At 34.1% G+C, this 19,034-nt stretch overlaps 1 protein-coding gene across 9 annotated transcripts in view; it reads left to right on the forward strand.

The window, feature by feature from the left end:
- Positions 1 to 19,034, forward strand: part of FSTL5 (follistatin like 5) — an 875,733-nt gene that overhangs the window by 614,899 nt on the left and 241,800 nt on the right. For all 9 annotated transcript variants that reach the window (XM_077139637.1, XM_077139631.1, XM_077139629.1 and 6 more), the window contains one exon: positions 8,426 to 8,546. In XM_077139637.1, coding sequence (XP_076995752.1) covers positions 8,426 to 8,546 — 121 coding nt within the window. The remainder of the gene's footprint in view (positions 1 to 8,425; positions 8,547 to 19,034) is intronic.

A 19,034-nucleotide genomic window follows, 5' to 3' on the forward strand; every position in this document is an offset into this window, starting at 1 on the left:
TCTGTATTTTTCATACATTAACCTTAAATGAACATGCCCCTAAAAGCATAAAATTGTTTTTTGCATCTTATGTATATGAAGTCATATTGCACGCTTTGCATTTTTATATTTGACATTGTGACTGGGAGATTTCTCCATGTTGACACCTGTGGGTAGACAATAAAACTTTCAGCACATACTCTGTGGAGTCAGATGGCCCAGCTGTGAATAGTGAATTATTCATTTATTAGGCTTTATACGGAGTTATTTAACCATTCTGAACCTCTGTTTCCTTGTGTGTAAAATATGATACTATAAAACTATAAAGAAATAGCATAGGCAGCCATGGACAAAGTTATATGAGATGATTTTTCAGAGTACCTACATTTTAGAGGTGGTCTATTTTAAAAAGTTCATATTGTAACCATTACCTACAAAAGTAAATATTTATTCACAGTGAGAAAAATATCACAGCAAATTATAAATATATTTGCTAAGTTTCTAGAAAATATATGACCATATAAATACATTGCCAGAGCCCTCTGCAATTCTTGGAAAGGACTTCTGCAAATGAGAGGCTCTGAAACATAAACTTTATCATGATGCATGATAATTCTGCTTCTGCATATACACTCAGAAGTATAGATTTATAGAAAAGTTAAATGTTTTTAATTTATTTTCATCACATAATATGGTCTTTATGGTGCAATGTTCTAATCTGCTTTACGTTGGGGAGTAGCTTTCCCAGATTTTTATTATTCAAAATAATGCTTCTATATACACCACGGTACCAAATTACATGGTGCCCATGTACAAGTACATGTGTATATGTTTGTATAGTTATAGTAATGAAATGGCTGAGTTGTAGGATATGTTTATATTCTGCTTTATTTTTTACAAGATGATTTTACCTATTTTTCTTCTACTGTAAGTTTATGAGGGTTTCCATTGCTTTATATACCAGCCCATGCTTGTGATTACATTTTTTTTTCATTTTTGAAAATCTAGTTTCTATTTAAAAATAACGTCATTGTTGCATTATACTGAATTTAATAACTTGCAATATGGTTGATCTACTTTTCAAATGTCTAGAAGCCATTCAGGTTTCCTCTTCTAAAAAGTGTCTGTTCAAATCTTCTGTACTTTTCTGTTGAGTTTTGTATTTCTTGTTTTCCCCTTGGTCAGTTATGTGTAGTGATTTTCATTGCCTTGGTTGTGACACATTTTCATTGTCTGTAAAATATGTTTTTAGAAAAAAGAATTCTTAATTTTGTCATAGTTTAATTAATAAATTATTTTTCATTAACCTCTTAATTAAAAGAATCATCCAAAAGCCAAATGTCTAAGATCATATAGATATATTCCTGTATTTTCTCATAAAATATTTAAAGATTTGTTTTACATGTATGAACTTTATCCTCTGGTCTTTTGCTGTGAGATAGAAATCCAGTTTAAAATTTTCTATATTGTTAATCTTAACCAACTCTTTTGACCCTGTTTACTTAATAGACCAATCTTTCCCCACTGATTTGTCTTGCTAGGTCTTTCACATATCGTAAATGTGACATATATATCTAATTCCATCTCAATCTACCAAGCTATAATCTATCTGTCTACTTATCTATCATCTTTCTATTATGTGTCTGTTTAGAGAGAGAAGAGAGAGCTAGAGAACCCAGAACATTGGCAGCCTCTGGAACCACTACCACTACCTCTTAATTATGGTATCTTTATACATAAGTCTTGATATGTGGTAGAGAAAGTCAGTTTTGCCTTTTTCTTCCATTTCAGTAATGTCTTGGCTTTTCATATATAAACCATATAAACCTTGCATCACCTTGTCAAATTCCTCAAGAACTTGTTATTTTTTATTGAAATTGTATTGAGATTCTGGATCAATTTAGTAAAAATTTGTACTCTTAAAATATTGATTTCTCCTCCTCATAATTTTTCACTTAGATATTTTTTAATATCTTTCTATAAAGGCTTATCATTTTCATTATGAAGACCCTGAACATTGTATATTTAGTGATATGACCATCTATATACATTGTTATCATAGATGTTATCCTTCTCATTTTGCCAACTACAATTCTATTTTCACCATCCAACTTGAGTAACCCCTCTTGTCTCTGCTCAGCTCTCCATATTTCACTCTCATTGTATCTATCTACTCATGACAATTGCAGTGGCCTTTTGCTATGCCACTTTTCACTGTGACCAGAGGAACAATTGTGGCTTCTTTTACTTCTTTCAAAACCTTTCAAGAGTGGCTACATATTTCTAAGTCCCTTTCCCTTTTCGTTAACCACTTTTACTCACCAAACCACATGTTTAAAACTTCATGACATTGAATAAACATTCAAAACTTGTAGAGATTTTCATCACCATTCCCTTTTTTCTCTGATTGTTTTGAGTGGTTATTCTCATCTTTTTTTCCTAACAACACGAGATTCTGAGTGCTGTAATCAAAAGAATATACCAGAGGGTATTAATAGATCCTTTTTTTTGTAGTATATATTTATCTTTATGTTTTGTCCTTTTCTTCCAAGAGGAAGCAAAATCTTCCAGCCTCAGTTTCCTTGAATATACTACTCTATACTCAACTTTGGAGGTTATATTAATCAGGATTCTGTAGCAAAACAGAAGCAACAGGAGATACATGTAAATATTTTAAGATTTTATAAAGGTGATACACTCAGCTGTGGGGATGCACAAGTCAAAATTCTGTAGGGCAGTTTGCAAGTTGGTAACTCTGTAGGCACTTTATGATAAGTTCTCCAGGAGAAGCTGGCTGGCTAAAGTAGAAATGAAAATTCTCTCTTTTGACTGCTGAAGTCATCACTTCTCCGTGTAAAGCCTTCAAATGGCTGAATAAATGTCTCTCATTGCTGAAGACACCCTCCTTAATTGATTGTTGATGTGTTCAATCATTCATGCAATCAACCTGCTGATGATTTAAGTCCATGAAATGTCCTTGCAGTAAAACAGTCAAGGCAGTCAGTGCTTGTTTGACGAGATAACTGGGCACCATTACCTGGTCAACTTGGCACGTGAACCTAACTGTTACAGAGGCAGTCTTTTTGTTATTGTTGTTGCAAATAAGTGACCTCTTAACAGATATTCTCTTTCCTCTTTGAATAAAGCATTGATCTTTTCAGTATACTTCACATAAAACCCGATACATACTTATTGAGTATTTAAATATAACGGGCACTGTACTAAATAATTTATGTGAATCACCCTTTAAATGCTTTCTTTAAAAAATGCACTGTTTTTAACTCCATTTCATAGATAATAAAACTGAAATATACTGATAAACACCTTGGCAGAGGTCACTAACCTAGGCAAGGAAGCTAAGATTAACATCAATAAAGTTGGACTGTGGAATTGGGCCACTCTTGTTTTGTACAGTCTTAGCATACCTTCCTTTTTCCAGATTCCCCATTAATTTTAGCCAAACCTCAAAATCACCTGTTGATATCTATTTTTTAAATGCAGGGACACAAAACCTACACTCGACCTCCATCTGGATTCCCCATGCTTAATCTTTTCATCTTTTAATTGGTTAACATTTTAAAATCTTAGATTTTTTTTTTACATGGGCAGTCACCAGCAATAAAATCTTAGATTTAAAATAGATTAAACCAAGTGTGATTTTGGTGCTCAGCCTTGATTGATCATTATGGTGTTGCAACAGGCACACCTTGAATTGAGGGTCAAAATCTTGCCCTTATTCTCAACTCTCATTATACCTTTATAATTTTATTGCCATAGACATTCCATAAACATTTCTTCAATGACTACATCTTTATGAGATTTTGCACCAATAGAGATGCCTCAAGGCACAGATGCCTGCACTAGAGTTGAAGGGGGCATGGTACCAAGGTGATTCAGTGGTGGAATTCTCTCCTGCCATGCCTGTGACCTGGGTTCAATTCCCAGTCCATGCACCTCCTGCGAAACAATCAAATAATTCACCAAATGGTGCTGCAATAACAGGATGCTCACATGGAAAAATAATGAAATGTGACCTAGCCATACAGTATACCAAAAAATAAATAAATAAAAGTTGATGGGGGAAAAATAATTTATTTTGTTGCATTGATTCCTTGCATCCATTTTCGAAACAGTGCCGATTGAATCTGTGGGAAAAGAACATCTCTAGAAAATTTCTAAAATTTTGAAAATTTGTGTGGACACTGTTGATTTGAATCAATAGTGTAACAATAATTGCCAAACTATTTGAAAACCTTTGGATCCATGAGCACTCACCAAAATATACAAGTCAACAAACATCAGGTAAGATTATACCAGAACATAGCAGCTTAATTTCAGGCATGTGTTTAACCATAGCCATTTGAAAGTCTTAAAGACAAATTCCGTCTATTACATTTAAGTTCACTTTCCAATTACATATAATGTTATTCTCCATTCCTCTAAATTGCATTGTACCAGTATTACTACACTTTAAATGCTGTTTCCATGTAAAATGCATTGCTTTTATATAAACTGACATTAATTTCCTTTCTAATTTTGATTATGCTAGCATGATATCTTTAAATATTGTGAAAGTTATCTCCCTAGCTTTTCATGTGCAAAAATATACTTTCACAAAATACCAATAAATATAATTTAAGTAAACATCTGTGTATTGAAATTGACCAATACTATGATCTCGTAGTTTCTGTGGTTTTCTAAAATGATGATAGCTTCTCAAAAGTCTGTCTGTTCAGATATTTCATCTATCATCATGAATAATGCCATGAAATATAGGCTCAATTTGCTAAGTACATTATTTTTACACCCCTTTCTCATAAAGTTACAAGAATAAATTTCATTTTCTATCTCATTACTTAACTGAAAAGCACAAAATAGAAAACAGTAAATTAATATGTATTGAAATCACTGTTTTAAACTGGTAAGCAAACAGAAGTCAAGAAACCATAGGAAAACCAAAACCAAAATAATGAGAGATTTGTGTAACAATGTCACTTGATGGTGGGTATAAAATAATTAGCTTAATCATATTTTATTTCACCTGAGGAAACAACCTTACCAAAAAGATCCTTAGTATCTTCAACCCCTTGTGCATATTGGATATCTTACTTTACACTTCTAGTCATCAATAATTGTTTTTTGCTCATATTCTTTCTCAAAATATTTTTAGCATTAAACATTTTCAGTTAATTCTTACAGATGGTTTGGCATTCCTCCATTTTACCCTGCAACATGCCTATCGTCTTTAATGTCAATCTGAGATGTGGCTTTGGCCTTTTTCTTTGGCATTTCAGTTCTCTAATCTTAGAGTTCTGTCCTACCAGCCATGATTTTAATGGCAACCTGTGGTGAATCATGGAGTTTTGTTCTGGCATTTGTATCACACATCTACTTTCTTGTTGGCATTCAAGCTGCAAAAGCTCTCCTTTTGTGCAGGTCACGATGCATTCCTTGTAATAGTATGAAAGCTTCAGCTGGGAGCTGTAGAAATATGGTATTTTTAATCTTTTCATGCAATATAATGTTAAAGAATTTATGTTGTATCTGACTGATAGTTATTAAGGAAATATTATTCTGTAGATGATAATATGATTAGAGTATGTACTGTATGTTTTTTCTTTTTTCCCCCTTTTTCTCCTCCTCCTCCACTTACTTCTTCTCCTCCTCCTTCTTCTCTTTTTCATTTTCTTCAGACCCTGTTAAAATGACACATTAGTGGTTTTCTTGATTGCAATTAATTTGCAGTGAGAATCAGTTGGGGGGACTCTGTTTAGCAGCAATGTACATGACATGGGTGTAGATAAAGTCATATATGTAGGTTGTACTTTTAGAGTACTATTATGTTAATATTTGTAAGTGAGTGGGCGCTAACATGTTTTATAAGGTAGAAGAATGAAGACTCACAATCAAGCAGAGAAGTTTTTTGACCTAAGGATGCAGAAACAGTTAGTCACATTTTAGAGAAAGAAGCATGGTTAGAAATTCACTTCATCAATACTTTAAAAACAAAAGATAAAAGAACTACTTATATTTTTTACAACCATAAGGAAATGAGAAGGAAACATAAAGAAATATTAAATCAGCATGTTTAGAGTAAAGGTGACATAAGAAATGAAAATAACCTGAATATAAAAATATTCTACCCAAAATTAAAAGATGGGCAGTAAATTAAATACTAAAAGTATTGGAAAAGTAGTTAGCTCAACATTTTACATAGGAAGATGCAATGAGCAAATAATTTTTAGAAGGTTAATCCTAATAGTTGACACATATATGGAAAAAAAAAGGCTTTACCACTTTTTGAAGTAAAAGATATTGCAGATTTGCAAAGAATATCTTTAGAAGAGTGTAGTGCAATAACATATTCATAAACATTCTTATTTTCTCGTTCTGAGAAATGGAAGAGATGTGCTTGATCATGTCACATACATACCTTAGACCTTGTTGATTTTATTCTTTTGTTTTCTTTCTGCTCTCCAGACAAGATAATCTAATTGAACTATCTTCAAGTAACTGTTTTTCTGCTATTTCAAAATTTTAGCGAGTCTTTATAGCAAATTTCGCTTCAGTTACTGTATTTTTGAATTCAAGAATATTATTTAGCTCTTTTTAAACAACACTTCTCTCTCTTCATTTTATATCTTCTATTTGGTGAGACCTCGTTCTCACACTTTCCTCTAATTCTTTAGACATGAATTCCTTTTAGTTTTTGAACATAGCTGATTTAGTTTCTGTTGTCTAAGAAGCCCAATGTCTGGACTTAGGTACAGCTTTTTCTCTGTATGTGGGGCAGGTAGAGTTATAATTTCCTGTTTCTTTACATGTCTCATTTTTTTAAATACTAGACAGTTTAAATGATATAATATGACAACCCTGAAAATCAAATCCCCCTCCCCTGAATTTGTTGTTGTTTGCTCTTCTCGCTGCTTGATACCTTTTCTAAACTAATTCTATAAATTCTCTGTTCTTTGTCAAATGTAGTCATTAAAATATTTGCTCAGTTACTTCGGTGGTCAGGTAATAATTGCACAGAATTTCCTTAAATATCTTCAATCACTTAGTATCCCAGATTTTGTTCAGGTTCTGACATACTCTGTTTCTGTTTTGGGTCACAAATTTAACACTCTTTCTGGCTTAGCCTTTACTTTCTGCTCGAGTAGAGGTCAGCCAAAGACAAGAAAATATGGATTCTCAGGACTTTTCTGGGCCCGGACACAGTCTGCACATGTGCATATCCTTGTAGATTCCCAGGAATGTGGGGAACATTTCAAACCCAGCTATGGACCTACTCCCTCATTTTTCCTTTTGTTTGAGCAGCTTCTTGTCTTTCCCAACTGATATTTCCGTGTCCGGATGCTGTGATGTTAAATAACTGCAATGGATTCTTTTCAAAGTCGTACAGAATAAGCTTTAAGTCTTGGTTAAACAAAGGAAAGTCCTGAGAATGAAACTCTTCAGGGAACTACAGGACATGACAATTCTCTAAGGAAGGGAAGTTTGAGACGCTCAGCTGTGCTTTCTTCGGTACCTTCTCGGACAGCAGTTTTCCAGCCAGCATACCTGAAGGCTGTTTATTTTCAGGACTACTGAAGATAGGAGTTGGGAGAGGGAAAGTTAAAACCACACAAACTCACTCTTCTCACTGAGACTTAACCTTTTCTGTGTGTCTGTGGATTGCTGCCTGACTTTGTTTTACTTTCAGAGTTCTTAAAATGTTGACTTTGAATATCTTTGGCAATGAATTCATTGCCTTTGTGAAAGAACAGATTTTCTGAAATCTTTGCTCGACTGTACCAGAAGCGCCTCTTGGATTTGATTTTGGCAAACAGTTTGAGATTGTGTCTTTTTTTCCCCTCTAAATTATTATCCATTAGCCCCCACAGATTAGAAATTGAATGATTATTTTATTCTAATTATTGATTGTCTTGGGACTTTATAAAATCATTTTCTATTGATATGATTATGAATATTACCACCAGACAACACTGTCTTAATAATTTCATCTAGGTAAATATATAATTAAAGGATATAGAATTAATTTAATGGATAATTATAAGTACAAAGAATGCAATTAGGAGCTGTTTTTATTTTTTTAATTTCAGCTCCAAATGGAAAGCCATGTTACATACAGCATTATTAAACTGAAACCAAATTAGAACAAATACGTAGAGGTAGAGTTTTTTAAATACGTTAATTCATATCATTAGAATAAATACTAAAAAGCTGTATTTATGAAGGAGCATACACTTTCGAAGCAAAAGTTACCATTCAGAAAATTGTAATTACAGTTCCTTTAATTGTATATGCCTGATGGGGATCTTTTGATACTTTTAAAACAACATTTTAGCTGATTTTCTTTGCTATGACTTGACCTTGTTACAAAGTGAATTGTTATAATCCAGTTTAACATTTATTACGTTTGTTTATTTATCTTTTTTTCCCATAGGACTTTGGCGATGATGGGTCTTTGTACATCACTAAGGCTACCACCACTCACATGGGTAATTACACCTGCTATGCAGAGGGCTACGAACAAGTCTATCAGACCCACATATTCCAAGTCAATGGTAAGAAATGTGATGTTGATCAAATCGTTTTGCACTAACAGCAGAGTTGGCTAGGAAGATTGGTACCGAATTTTTGAGTTTCGGAAGAGCTTTGACTTTTTAGTTTTGAGACTTAATATAAAAGCACTTTCAATAAAAAAAAAAAGTATATGAGTGGATGAATACCATGAATTAGTACTCCTTTTCTTACCGTGGAACATTACATAACTCTTAAATAGGACAATGAAAGCATAGCAAATTTAAATAATTTTTCAGTTTCAGTGTATCAACAATTAGGCAAACAAATTTGTGAAACTGGCAAAATTATCCATTAAAAATTTAATCAGATCATCTGATGTAGTTGATCTTAATGATATCAGAAACAGTTATTTATATAAATGAATTTTTATTCTTAATGGTTAATTTAATGGCTATGAATGTAGGTCAAGTAGCCTGATATCATTCCTATACTCAAAGCTTTGCTTTACTCCTGGTTTAATTAAAATTTAAGTAATTTACCTGAATTGATACAGGATTGCATAAATGATTCATTAACAAGGATTTATTCATTTCCATAATTTGTACTGATATATAGGTTAATCTACCCTGTGATTTATAAAAGGAGATAGAAACTTACTTGGCTTTCTGTAAGAACAGCCAGATAGCCGGTGTGACTGGCATGAATTCAGCAGAGTGGTAAAAAGTGAATCTGTAAATCTAAGCTTGGATCAGATCGCAGACCAGGTAGAGCCCCGTGGACCTTGGTGAAGATTTGGATTCCTTCTCTAAGAGTCCAGAGAAGCCATCAAAGAGTTTCGTATATGAAGCAGCATACACTTATTTGCTTTAAAATGAGAGAAGCATTGAGATTTGTTAAAATCATCATGGTGGTTTATAATGTGGTGTTGATGGCTGATAAAGAAGTGGTCATATCTGGAATATATTTTAAAAACTGACATGATAGTACCTCTCATAAATAGCATGCTAGTATAAGAGAAAGAGAGAGGGGAAAATGAGCATAAGGTATTTGGAGGAAGTGGTTGAATGTACAGTGGTGCTATTTACTGAGATGGAGAAAGAACAAATTTAGAGATTAGGTGAGATTGAAATATTGTTTTTTCCATGTTCTTTCCATATAATTATCCAGATGGAAAGCTAAGTATGGAACTAAGTACGTAAGTGTGGTGAGCAGAAGAGAGTGACAGCACAAGGTTGTATATTTCAATAATACCCATACTGCTTTCAAAGACATGAATCTCAGCTCGATGAGATCACCTTAGTGATGAGTATAGATGGATATTAAGTGAGAGGCTAATAAGAAAAGGAAGACAAAAGAAGACTGAGAATGAATCCCCTGTGATGGGAGCATGAGCGTTGGACATCAATTAAGAAAATACTTCAAGAAGATTGGAAAGATTGGGGAACCCATGGCTTGGCTGTGGATGACACTCAGCAGAAGGACGTCTAGTTCTAGGGTTCTTGTGTAAGTCCCAATGGCAACTAGGAATGAGTCAAATCTTTGAACACAACTTCCAAGGAAACCTGTCAATAACCAGAAAAGAGTTAATGCATGCCCCATTGGCCTCAAATGTTTACGTCGAACTTTCAGATATAACATTTGTACCTGCTGATCCACCAGTTGGAGAAGACAGGACAAGCTTTGCCAGGGGTGCTCCCACTCTAATTGTTGCATCCATGTAGAGGTGTGATGTCTACGTGACTAGTCCTCACTTTCTCATTTGTAGTGAGGCTTTATTAGCCTATTTTGCAGTACTAATGCCCTGCACTTTTTAAATTATTATTATTTTTTGTGAGTTAGGGAGAGGGATTATCCAAATTAGTGTTGGGCTAACTTAAAGTTAAAAAAACTTTTTTCAATAATACAAATTGACAGGAGGTGGGGGGGAGTTAATAGAAGCTTTTGGCAACACACTGCATCTCTCTTTGGAGATTTAAGGCGTGGTTAACCATCTGTTACCATCTTCATGTGTGTGCTTGTTTATTATCTGGCGTGATCTCCTCAACCTCATCCTTCGAATTGTTTTCCTTTTTTTTAAATATCTTTTCATATAATCTTACTGCCTCAAGGAGAATCAATTTTCTTTATTCTATTTCTTACTTTCACTCCCAGTTCTGATTTTTCTAGACTAAATACCAATTGTTTGAAAGTCCCTTGTAGTTTTAGATCGATGTATTATGATTCATGTTATTTCTGTATCAAAGTCACATGAAAAAAAATGGCCAAAAATGCTGCACTCACTGGAGTTTTGATTAAAATCTGCATTTTGATATGATTCTTAGGTATTTTCTTTTGTATGCTTATGCCGGAGGTCCTATTATCCTGCTATTGCAGCACTATTTGTTGACATTTTTTTCTTTGTTTTCTTTCTTTGTTTGCTTGTTTGCTTGTTTTGGGGAAGTGCGTGGGCCAGGAATCAAACCCATGTCTCCCACATGGCAGGTGAGAATTCTACCCCTGAACTGCCCTTGCACCCCCGATTCCTAGGTATTTTGATGCATCATCAAGTGTGAGAACCAATCGAAATGGTTGCTTTTCAGGAGTGTCCTCTCCTCATGCATGCCTATTGCAGGTTTCTTATATAACTCACTCATTTACCACACTCCAGCTGGGAAACCCAGGAAGAAGATTTTGAGCTAAACTGCAGGTTTTCATGTTTTAAAATATGCCCATAGCAGTTTGCAGAAATGCATCTTCTCCCCATTATCATCTTCTGCTGTGAATGAACTGTGTGCTCTCTGACCTCAGAGTGTTTGAAGATGGGAGATAGTAATAGGAATAACAAGGTCTCAAAAAAACAAAGCCTCTCTATATCATTATGAATTAATTAAGGGTAATTCAATATTAGCAGTGTTCATCTCACAGAGCGCAAACGCCTTTGGTTTTCTAGGAACAAAGATCCCTGCACCAATATTTTATGGGAAGTAAAATCAATCTCTTTCTATTACTCCATCCAATACGTAAACAGCTTTGAATTCCTTGGAATAAAGGTTTTCATGAAGACAGGGGTTTGGACAAAAGGGATAGTAGAATCATCACTGCTGAGAGGGAAAACAACATGAAGAGTGCAATTTGAGCATGAGAGTTGAAAACTTGAATGTAGTAGGAGATCATAGCAAAATCAGTTCTTGTCAAGTATTGGGGATAAAACTATGATTGAAGTCAGTTCAAGAGTGTAGGGAAGGTGAAGTGTTAAAGAGCACTGTTATTGATAACGCTTTCAAGGAGAATATTGGCTGGCAGGTAAACAGAGTACTGATTTATTGCAGAGATAATTAGCAATTAAAAATATTTTATTTATAGACATTGTGGTTTTACTGAAAAATCATACATGAAATACAGGATTCCCAAATATTCTGTGAACTGCAACACCTTTCACTGGTACAGAATATTTCTTCCAATTGATGATAGCACATTCTTGTAATTGTATTATTTTTTAATAGTAATTATCTTTGTTACAATTAATAGAGGATTAATAAAATAGTTCTATTAACTATCATCAGTAGTTACTTTAAGTGTGTTTTTCCCCATATACACCCTATTGTGAACACCTTGTTTTGATGGCATACATTTGTCATAATTCATGAAAGAACCTTCTCTTATATCTGTGGTATTAACTATAGTCCATTAACGCCCATAGGGTTCACTGTATTATACAATACTGTTTTATCTTTTAATTTGTATTCTAGTGACGTGTGCAAGTCATAGGATAAATTATTTCATTGCCATAGGGAGAAGTTGGAAGGAAAACAGGGGTCACCATACCAAAACAGTCCTGAAACTTGAAGGTCAAACTCCATTAGATTTCAAAGTCTGAGAGTCATTCATCCTTGGGGCTTTAGAAAGCAGCATTCCCACCCTTTCCAAGGGTGCACCACAGCAGCTCTGTTCTCTCCAAGAACAAATTTAAGTGCAAATTTAAATGACTTTTGAGTTGGTATTGTATTTGTATTGTTACAGAGATGATTTAAGGCTTTTCCTTTACTTCAAATTAGGGATTTTTTTCTTAATTTGATTGTGTTTATGTTGAATCTGTAAAATATTTTGCATGGAATTGACATTTTAACAATATTTAGCTTTACGCTCCATTGAACTGGAATGTCCTTGCCATTTATTTATATCTTCTTTGATGTTTTTAGCAATGTTTTGTAATTTTCTGTATACAATTCTTTAGCATCATTGGTTAAATTTATTCATAGATATATGATTCTTTATTTTCTATTGTGAATGGATGGTTTTCTTCATTTCTCCTCAGATTTCCTCAGAAGTGCATTGAAACACTTCTGATTTTTGTGTATTGATATTTTATCTCACTACTTTGCTGAACTCATTTATTAGCACTAATAGCTTTGTTGTAGATTTCTTGGGATTTTCCATATATAGGTTCCTGTCAACTGCAAACAGTGAAATTTTTTTTTCTTCCTTTCCAATGTGGGTATGTTTTATTTATTTTTCTTGCCTAGCTAGTCTGAAAAAAAACTTCCAATATACTGTTGAATCTTTGTCTTCTTCCAGATCATAGAGGGAAAGCTTTCAGTCTATCACCCTGGAGCATGATGTTAACTGTAGGTTTCTCATATATGCTGTTTATCATGTTGAGGAACTTGACATCAATTCCTATTTTTCTAAGTGTTCCTGTCAAGAAAGAATGCTGGATTTTTGTCAGATGCTTTTCTGAGTCAATGGGGATTATCAGGTGGTTTTAATTCTTTGATTTGTTAATGTGGTATATTACATTAATTGATTTTCTTGTGGTGAACCATCCTTGTATACCAGGGGTAAAACCCATATGGTAATGATGTATTAATTCTTTGAATTTGCTGTTGGATTCAATTTGTAAGTATTTTTTTGAGGATTTTTTGCTTTCATTAAAGAAATTGGTCTGTAATATCCTTTTATTGTAGTCTTTAGCTTTGATATTTGGGTGATGTTAGCCTTACAGAATGAGTCAGCTTTCCCTCTTCAAATTTTTGGAAGCATTGAACAGGGTTGGTATTAATTCTTCTTGGACTGCTTGGTAAAAATCACCTGTGAAGCTCTCTGGTCCTGGGCTTTCTTTGTTGGGAGTTTTTTGATGATTGATACAATCCCATTACTTGTAACTCATCAGTTGAAGTCTTCTGTTTCTTGTAGAGTCATTGTAGGATGTTCAAGTATTTCTAAGAATTGTCCATTTCATAAAGGTTGTGCAATTTGTTGGCATACAATTGTTTACAGTATCTTCTTATAATCCTTTATTTCTGTGGGTACAATAATAATGTTCTCCTCTCATTTCTGATTGTATTTATTTGTATTATCCTCTTTCTCTTTTGGTCAGTCTAGCTATAGGTTTGGTAATTGGGTGGATCTTTTCCAAGAGCCACCTTTTTATTTGCTAATTCTATCTATTGTTCTTATATTCTCAATTTCATTTATTCCTTCTGTACTCTTTGTCATCATTTCTTTTCTTCAGCTTGCTTTGGGATTGGTTCATGCTTCTTTTTCTAGTTCCCCCATAAGTGCAGTAGGTCTTGATTTAGCTCTTCTTTTTCATTGTAAGTGTTTAGGGCTATAAATATCAATCTCAGTACTGCTTTCACTATGTCCTATTAGTTCTGACATTTTGTTTTCTTATTTTCATTCATCTTGAAGTGTTTACTATTTCCCTTGCAATTTCTTCTTTAACCCAATAATTGTTTTTAGAGTACGTTATTATCTTCCATATATTGGTAAATTTTCTATTTCTCTACCTGTTATTAATTTCTAGCTTCATTCCTTAACAGAGAAGATGCTTGATATAATTTCAATCTTTTAAAATTTATTGAGATTTGTTTTGTGACCCAACCTGTCATTCAACCTTGAAAATGATCCAAATATTATTGAGAAGAATGTGTATCTGCTGTTTTGTGGTAGAATGCTCTGCATCAAAATGTTAGGTCGGGTTCATTTATCACATTCTTTAAGTGATCTGTTTCCTTATTGATCTTCCATCTAGATGCTCTATCTATTGAGATGAGTGGTTTACTGAAACCTTGAACTATTATTGTAGAGATGCCTATTTCTCTGTTTAGTTTTGATAGTGTTTGCATCATGTATTTTAGGGAACCATGATTTGGTGCATAAATACGTAGGATTGTTATTTCTTCTTAGTGGATTGTCCCTTTTATTAATATATAGTGTCCTTCTTTGTCTCTTATAACAGTTTTGCATTTAAAGTCTAGTTCGCCCTGTACTAGTATAGCTCTCCTGGATTTTTCTTTTAATATTTGCATGGAATATGTTTTCTATCCTTTAAGTTTCTACCTATTTGTGTCTTTCAGTGTAAGGCATATTGAGGAAACATTTACCCTTTTGGTCGGTCTTAGTAATGATCTTTATTTCTTCACACTGCTCCAGACCACTCTCTCCTGTCTTTTCCTTTCAACCTGTGGAACACCCTTTAGTAATTCCTGTAAGGCAGATATTTTATTGATGGTCTATCTCAGTTTCTGTTTTTCTGTGAATATTTTAAACTTTCTTCCTTTCTTTTCTTTTTTCTTTTCTTTGTTTTGCATGGGCTGACACGGGGAATTGAACCCGGGTCTCTGGCATGGCATGTCCTTCATTTTTGAAGGACAGTTTTGCTGGATAAAGAATTTTTTCACCAGTAATTTTTCTCTTTCAGTACCTTAAATATATCATGTCACTAGCTTCTCACCTACATATTTTCTGATTAAAAATTGGCACTTAGTCTTATTGAAGAGTCATTTTATGTGATGCATAGGTTTTATCCTGCTGCTTTCACAATTCTCTTTTTTATCATTGACTTTTGACATTCTGATTAGTATGTATCTTAGAGTAAGTCTATTAGGATTTATTCTGTTTGGAGCACTTTATGCTTCTTGGACATGTATATTTATGTCTTTAATAAGAGTTGGGAATTTTTCAAACATTATTTCGCAAATATTCTTCTGCCCTTTTTCCCTACTTTTTCCCTATAGGGTAGGCTTGCCTTTTGTATGTATGGTGTTCATGCTGTCTCTGAAATCCTTGAGATACTGCTTAAGTTTTTCTATTTTCTCTACCTGTTTTTTCTGACTGTATAATTTTGATTGTTTTGTCATTTATTTCACTGATTCTTTCTTCTGCCTTTTCACATCTGCTGTTATGTGCCTCTAGTGTGTGTGTGTATATATATATATATATATATATATATATTTTCCCCCCTTTTTCTCTGTGGGCAGGCACCAGGAATCAAAGCCATGTCTCCAGCATAGCAGGTGAGAATTCTGCCACTGAGCCACTGTCACACCACCCCTTCTAGTATATTTATAATCTCTATTATTGTGCCTTTCATGCCCATAATTTCTGTTATGTTTCTTTTACTTTCAAATTTTTCTTTATGCTCACACCTTGTCTTCTTAATATCTTTAATCTCTTTATGCATATTTTCCTTCATCTCCTTAAATAGTTGTTCTGACTTCTGAGTCTCCTCTGAAGTTTTAATTTGCTCCCTAAATGGTGTCATATCTTCCTGTTTTTTAGTATGGCTTGTAATTTTTTTGCTATGCCTAAGCCTGATTATCTTTATGAACAGTTAACTCTGAAGGTTTTACTTTATCCAAGTAAAACCTCTTGTATAAGGTTTTACTATTGATTGGCTTATTGCATTTTCTTTGATGCTTGCTCCAACTTATTCTGGACTTTTAGAGTAGCTCTGTTTAATTGATCCTATTTTCTCAGCTCTTCTTCATTATCATTTTTCCCTGTATGTACAGCATAATTTTGAAGATTGCTCTTTATGAGTAATTGTTTCAGGAAAAAGTTCTTTCTTCTATTCCTTTTCTGAAAATTTTGATCTATTCTATTTGGTTTTGTGCAGATTTTTCCCCCAGCTCTTATGTTTTGTTTAAATTCTCTCTTTCACTAAGTGCCATGTTTCTCTTTTATTTTATAGTTTTGGGATCTTCCTGTCTTACAGTTCAGTTTTATCCACCCCCTCCTTTTCTTTTCCTGTAAGAGCCTCTTCTGCCTCTGGTTTCTTCCCATTTTGGTATACCATCCTGGGGAGCAAAGTGGGGTCAGTTCAGAAAGGTGGGTCAATCCAGAAAAGTCCATTTTGCATTTAGGCAGTCCAGTTCTCAGTAGTTGGATTGAGTGATTGTACTTCCACTTTGCCCTCTCTCTCTCTTTTCTCCCCCTCTGGGGGTCTTTTTATATGCAGAATTCTTCAGTGGTTTGTGTTCTGCCTTAGAATTTGAGTCCCTGTGCCTGAATATACCTGGGGTTCTGACTTGCTGCTGTGCATGACTTTATAGTCTGTCTCCCTGGTGGGAGGTAGGAGGGATCTGGTACCTTACCTCTTAGCCACTCCCGAGCTGTCAGAACCACGTGAGGAGAAGGGAAAATTACCAGCACCTCTGGGACAGAAGGTTCCTACTTGATGTTTTTATTTCTCTTCACTTCAGCATTTGTGGATTCCTTCTCTAGTCTACCTACCATCCTCCATACTTCTAAGAAAGTGGGATCCGTCCTTTTATTTGCTGACTCTTTGGGGAGGTCTTTTCCGGGCATGTTTTACACTGCCATGTCGATGATGTTACTCCATAATGGGAGCTTTCATGCTGATGTGAATGAACAAGTGAATAGGAAAAGCAAGATGTCTAGGAAAAAAAGGGTATAATTACAAGAGTCGAACCTGTATGTCCCTGTTGTGATTTAGTATACAGATGAAGTCTTGGGTCTTCAAAGATGAATATTTCACGTTTTAAATAAGGAAAACGAAGTGTTGGGAAACAGATACTATGAGAGCATGAGAAAATCCTTTTTGCATTGCTTGGATTTTACAGTGAAATGAGGAATGCCAACCACTGAAAGTGAGGAGCTTGGGATGTCTTAGTGATTTGAGATGAGGAGGAGATGTAAAATAATCTTGCAAGGTAGGAGGGTGATTGAAATAACAAACTGTAATTGGTATTTTGGGCAGTGCTTTTGTGCTCTTGAGGTGATATTAAATTTAGAGAGAAGTCACTAAGATTAGTCAGCATCTTAGTTTATTTATTTATATCTTAGTGTATTTTCCTTCAGTCACAGTCAGTTGTGAAATTGCAGTTTTGGGAAAAAAAAGGTATTTGTGTTTAACCAGAGTTTTGTTTAGCAGGTGAGTAATCAGAAGAGGGACAAGAGTAAGGAAGCTGAGTAAGTTTACAAAGGAGTTATTATAATGATGGCCCATAAAAAGTGCTAGTTCCAAAGAGAAGGGAGTGCTTAAGAAGTGTTATATGCAATGAAAATTTTACTGCTTCCCAAGTTTGTCAAGTATTGCTAGAAGGGGTAATAGAGGGAAAGATATACAACGCTTTGATCCAAATAATGACTCAAAGTTTCCGATAATTTCTATTTATAAGAAATTATTTTAATTAGGTCAAACGTATATAAAAGATCTTTAGAGATTACTGTGGTTTGCTCAGTCTTTAATCAGCTCAGCTGTGCTCTAAGTGGCCAGTTCTATCCTTAGCCAAAAGGAGAAATGAGTTATTGAATAAGACCAATTCATCAAAATTGACCACCTTTGATTAAAAAAAAAAATTGTTCTACTGCATTTTCATCTATAAAGGAAGATAATAGGTACATTTCAGGGATGATTTTAAAATTTAAACCTATCTGAAGAAGCCAAAAAGCAAGAGTAAAAAATGTGTTCTTTGTGTTTGAATAGGGGTTACAGAGACCCAGAATAGTAGGGTCTCAGAGAAGATAAATTTGTTTTGTTTTTCCTTTCTTACTCCTAAACAAGCCCAACTGTGACAATTCAGCAATGACAATTCCATCATGTCACTGATATCCAGTGGCTCCCATCCCCTGTGCTATCCCATGGTATAAAAAGCCTACTGGCATAAAAGGAAGGGATGGGGGGGTGGGTGCGAGGGAAAAATGGGAACTGGCTAAGGAGTTTAAGGAAAGCACCAATAATAACTTCCATTGACTCTTCACAAATGCAAAGACATTACAAAGTATGTTTCTTTTATCTTTGTATATTGCCACTCACAAAGAAGGGGAAAATAAATTTCGGGTGGGTAACTTTGCCGTGGAAGAGTCTGATATGTCAAAACATTTAGAAAACAGCAATAGAAGAGTGACACTTTCTAATAAAAGATCTAGACAGAGAAGGATTATTTACAAAACCAAAACCCTGCAATTTATTTGCTATGCTCTTCTTTTTTTCTGTTTTTTTCTTTACTTTTGTTTTATGATGCTTTGTATCTGCCATAATTACTTAAAACATGATTTTTGTGTATAATAATTTTAGTACTTGGGATCACTCAGGGTATTGTTATAAGCCAGTAACAAGAGAATAGTTGTGAATAAGGTATGACACTGAAAAATATGTTGAAAATGCAAGAAAGTGTAAATTAGCTAGCCAAATAAGTTTATAGACCCAAAGAAATCTTTAAAGCTAGTTTAATTTATTTTCCTTCCACTTTTCAGAAAAGGTACATGACATTTCAAAAATCAGTTTTATTGTAGATTTTAAA

The sequence above is a fragment of the Tamandua tetradactyla genome, chromosome 22 (genome assembly GCF_023851605.1).
Source record: "Tamandua tetradactyla isolate mTamTet1 chromosome 22, mTamTet1.pri, whole genome shotgun sequence".
NCBI classification, from domain to species: Eukaryota; Metazoa; Chordata; class Mammalia; order Pilosa; family Myrmecophagidae; genus Tamandua; species Tamandua tetradactyla.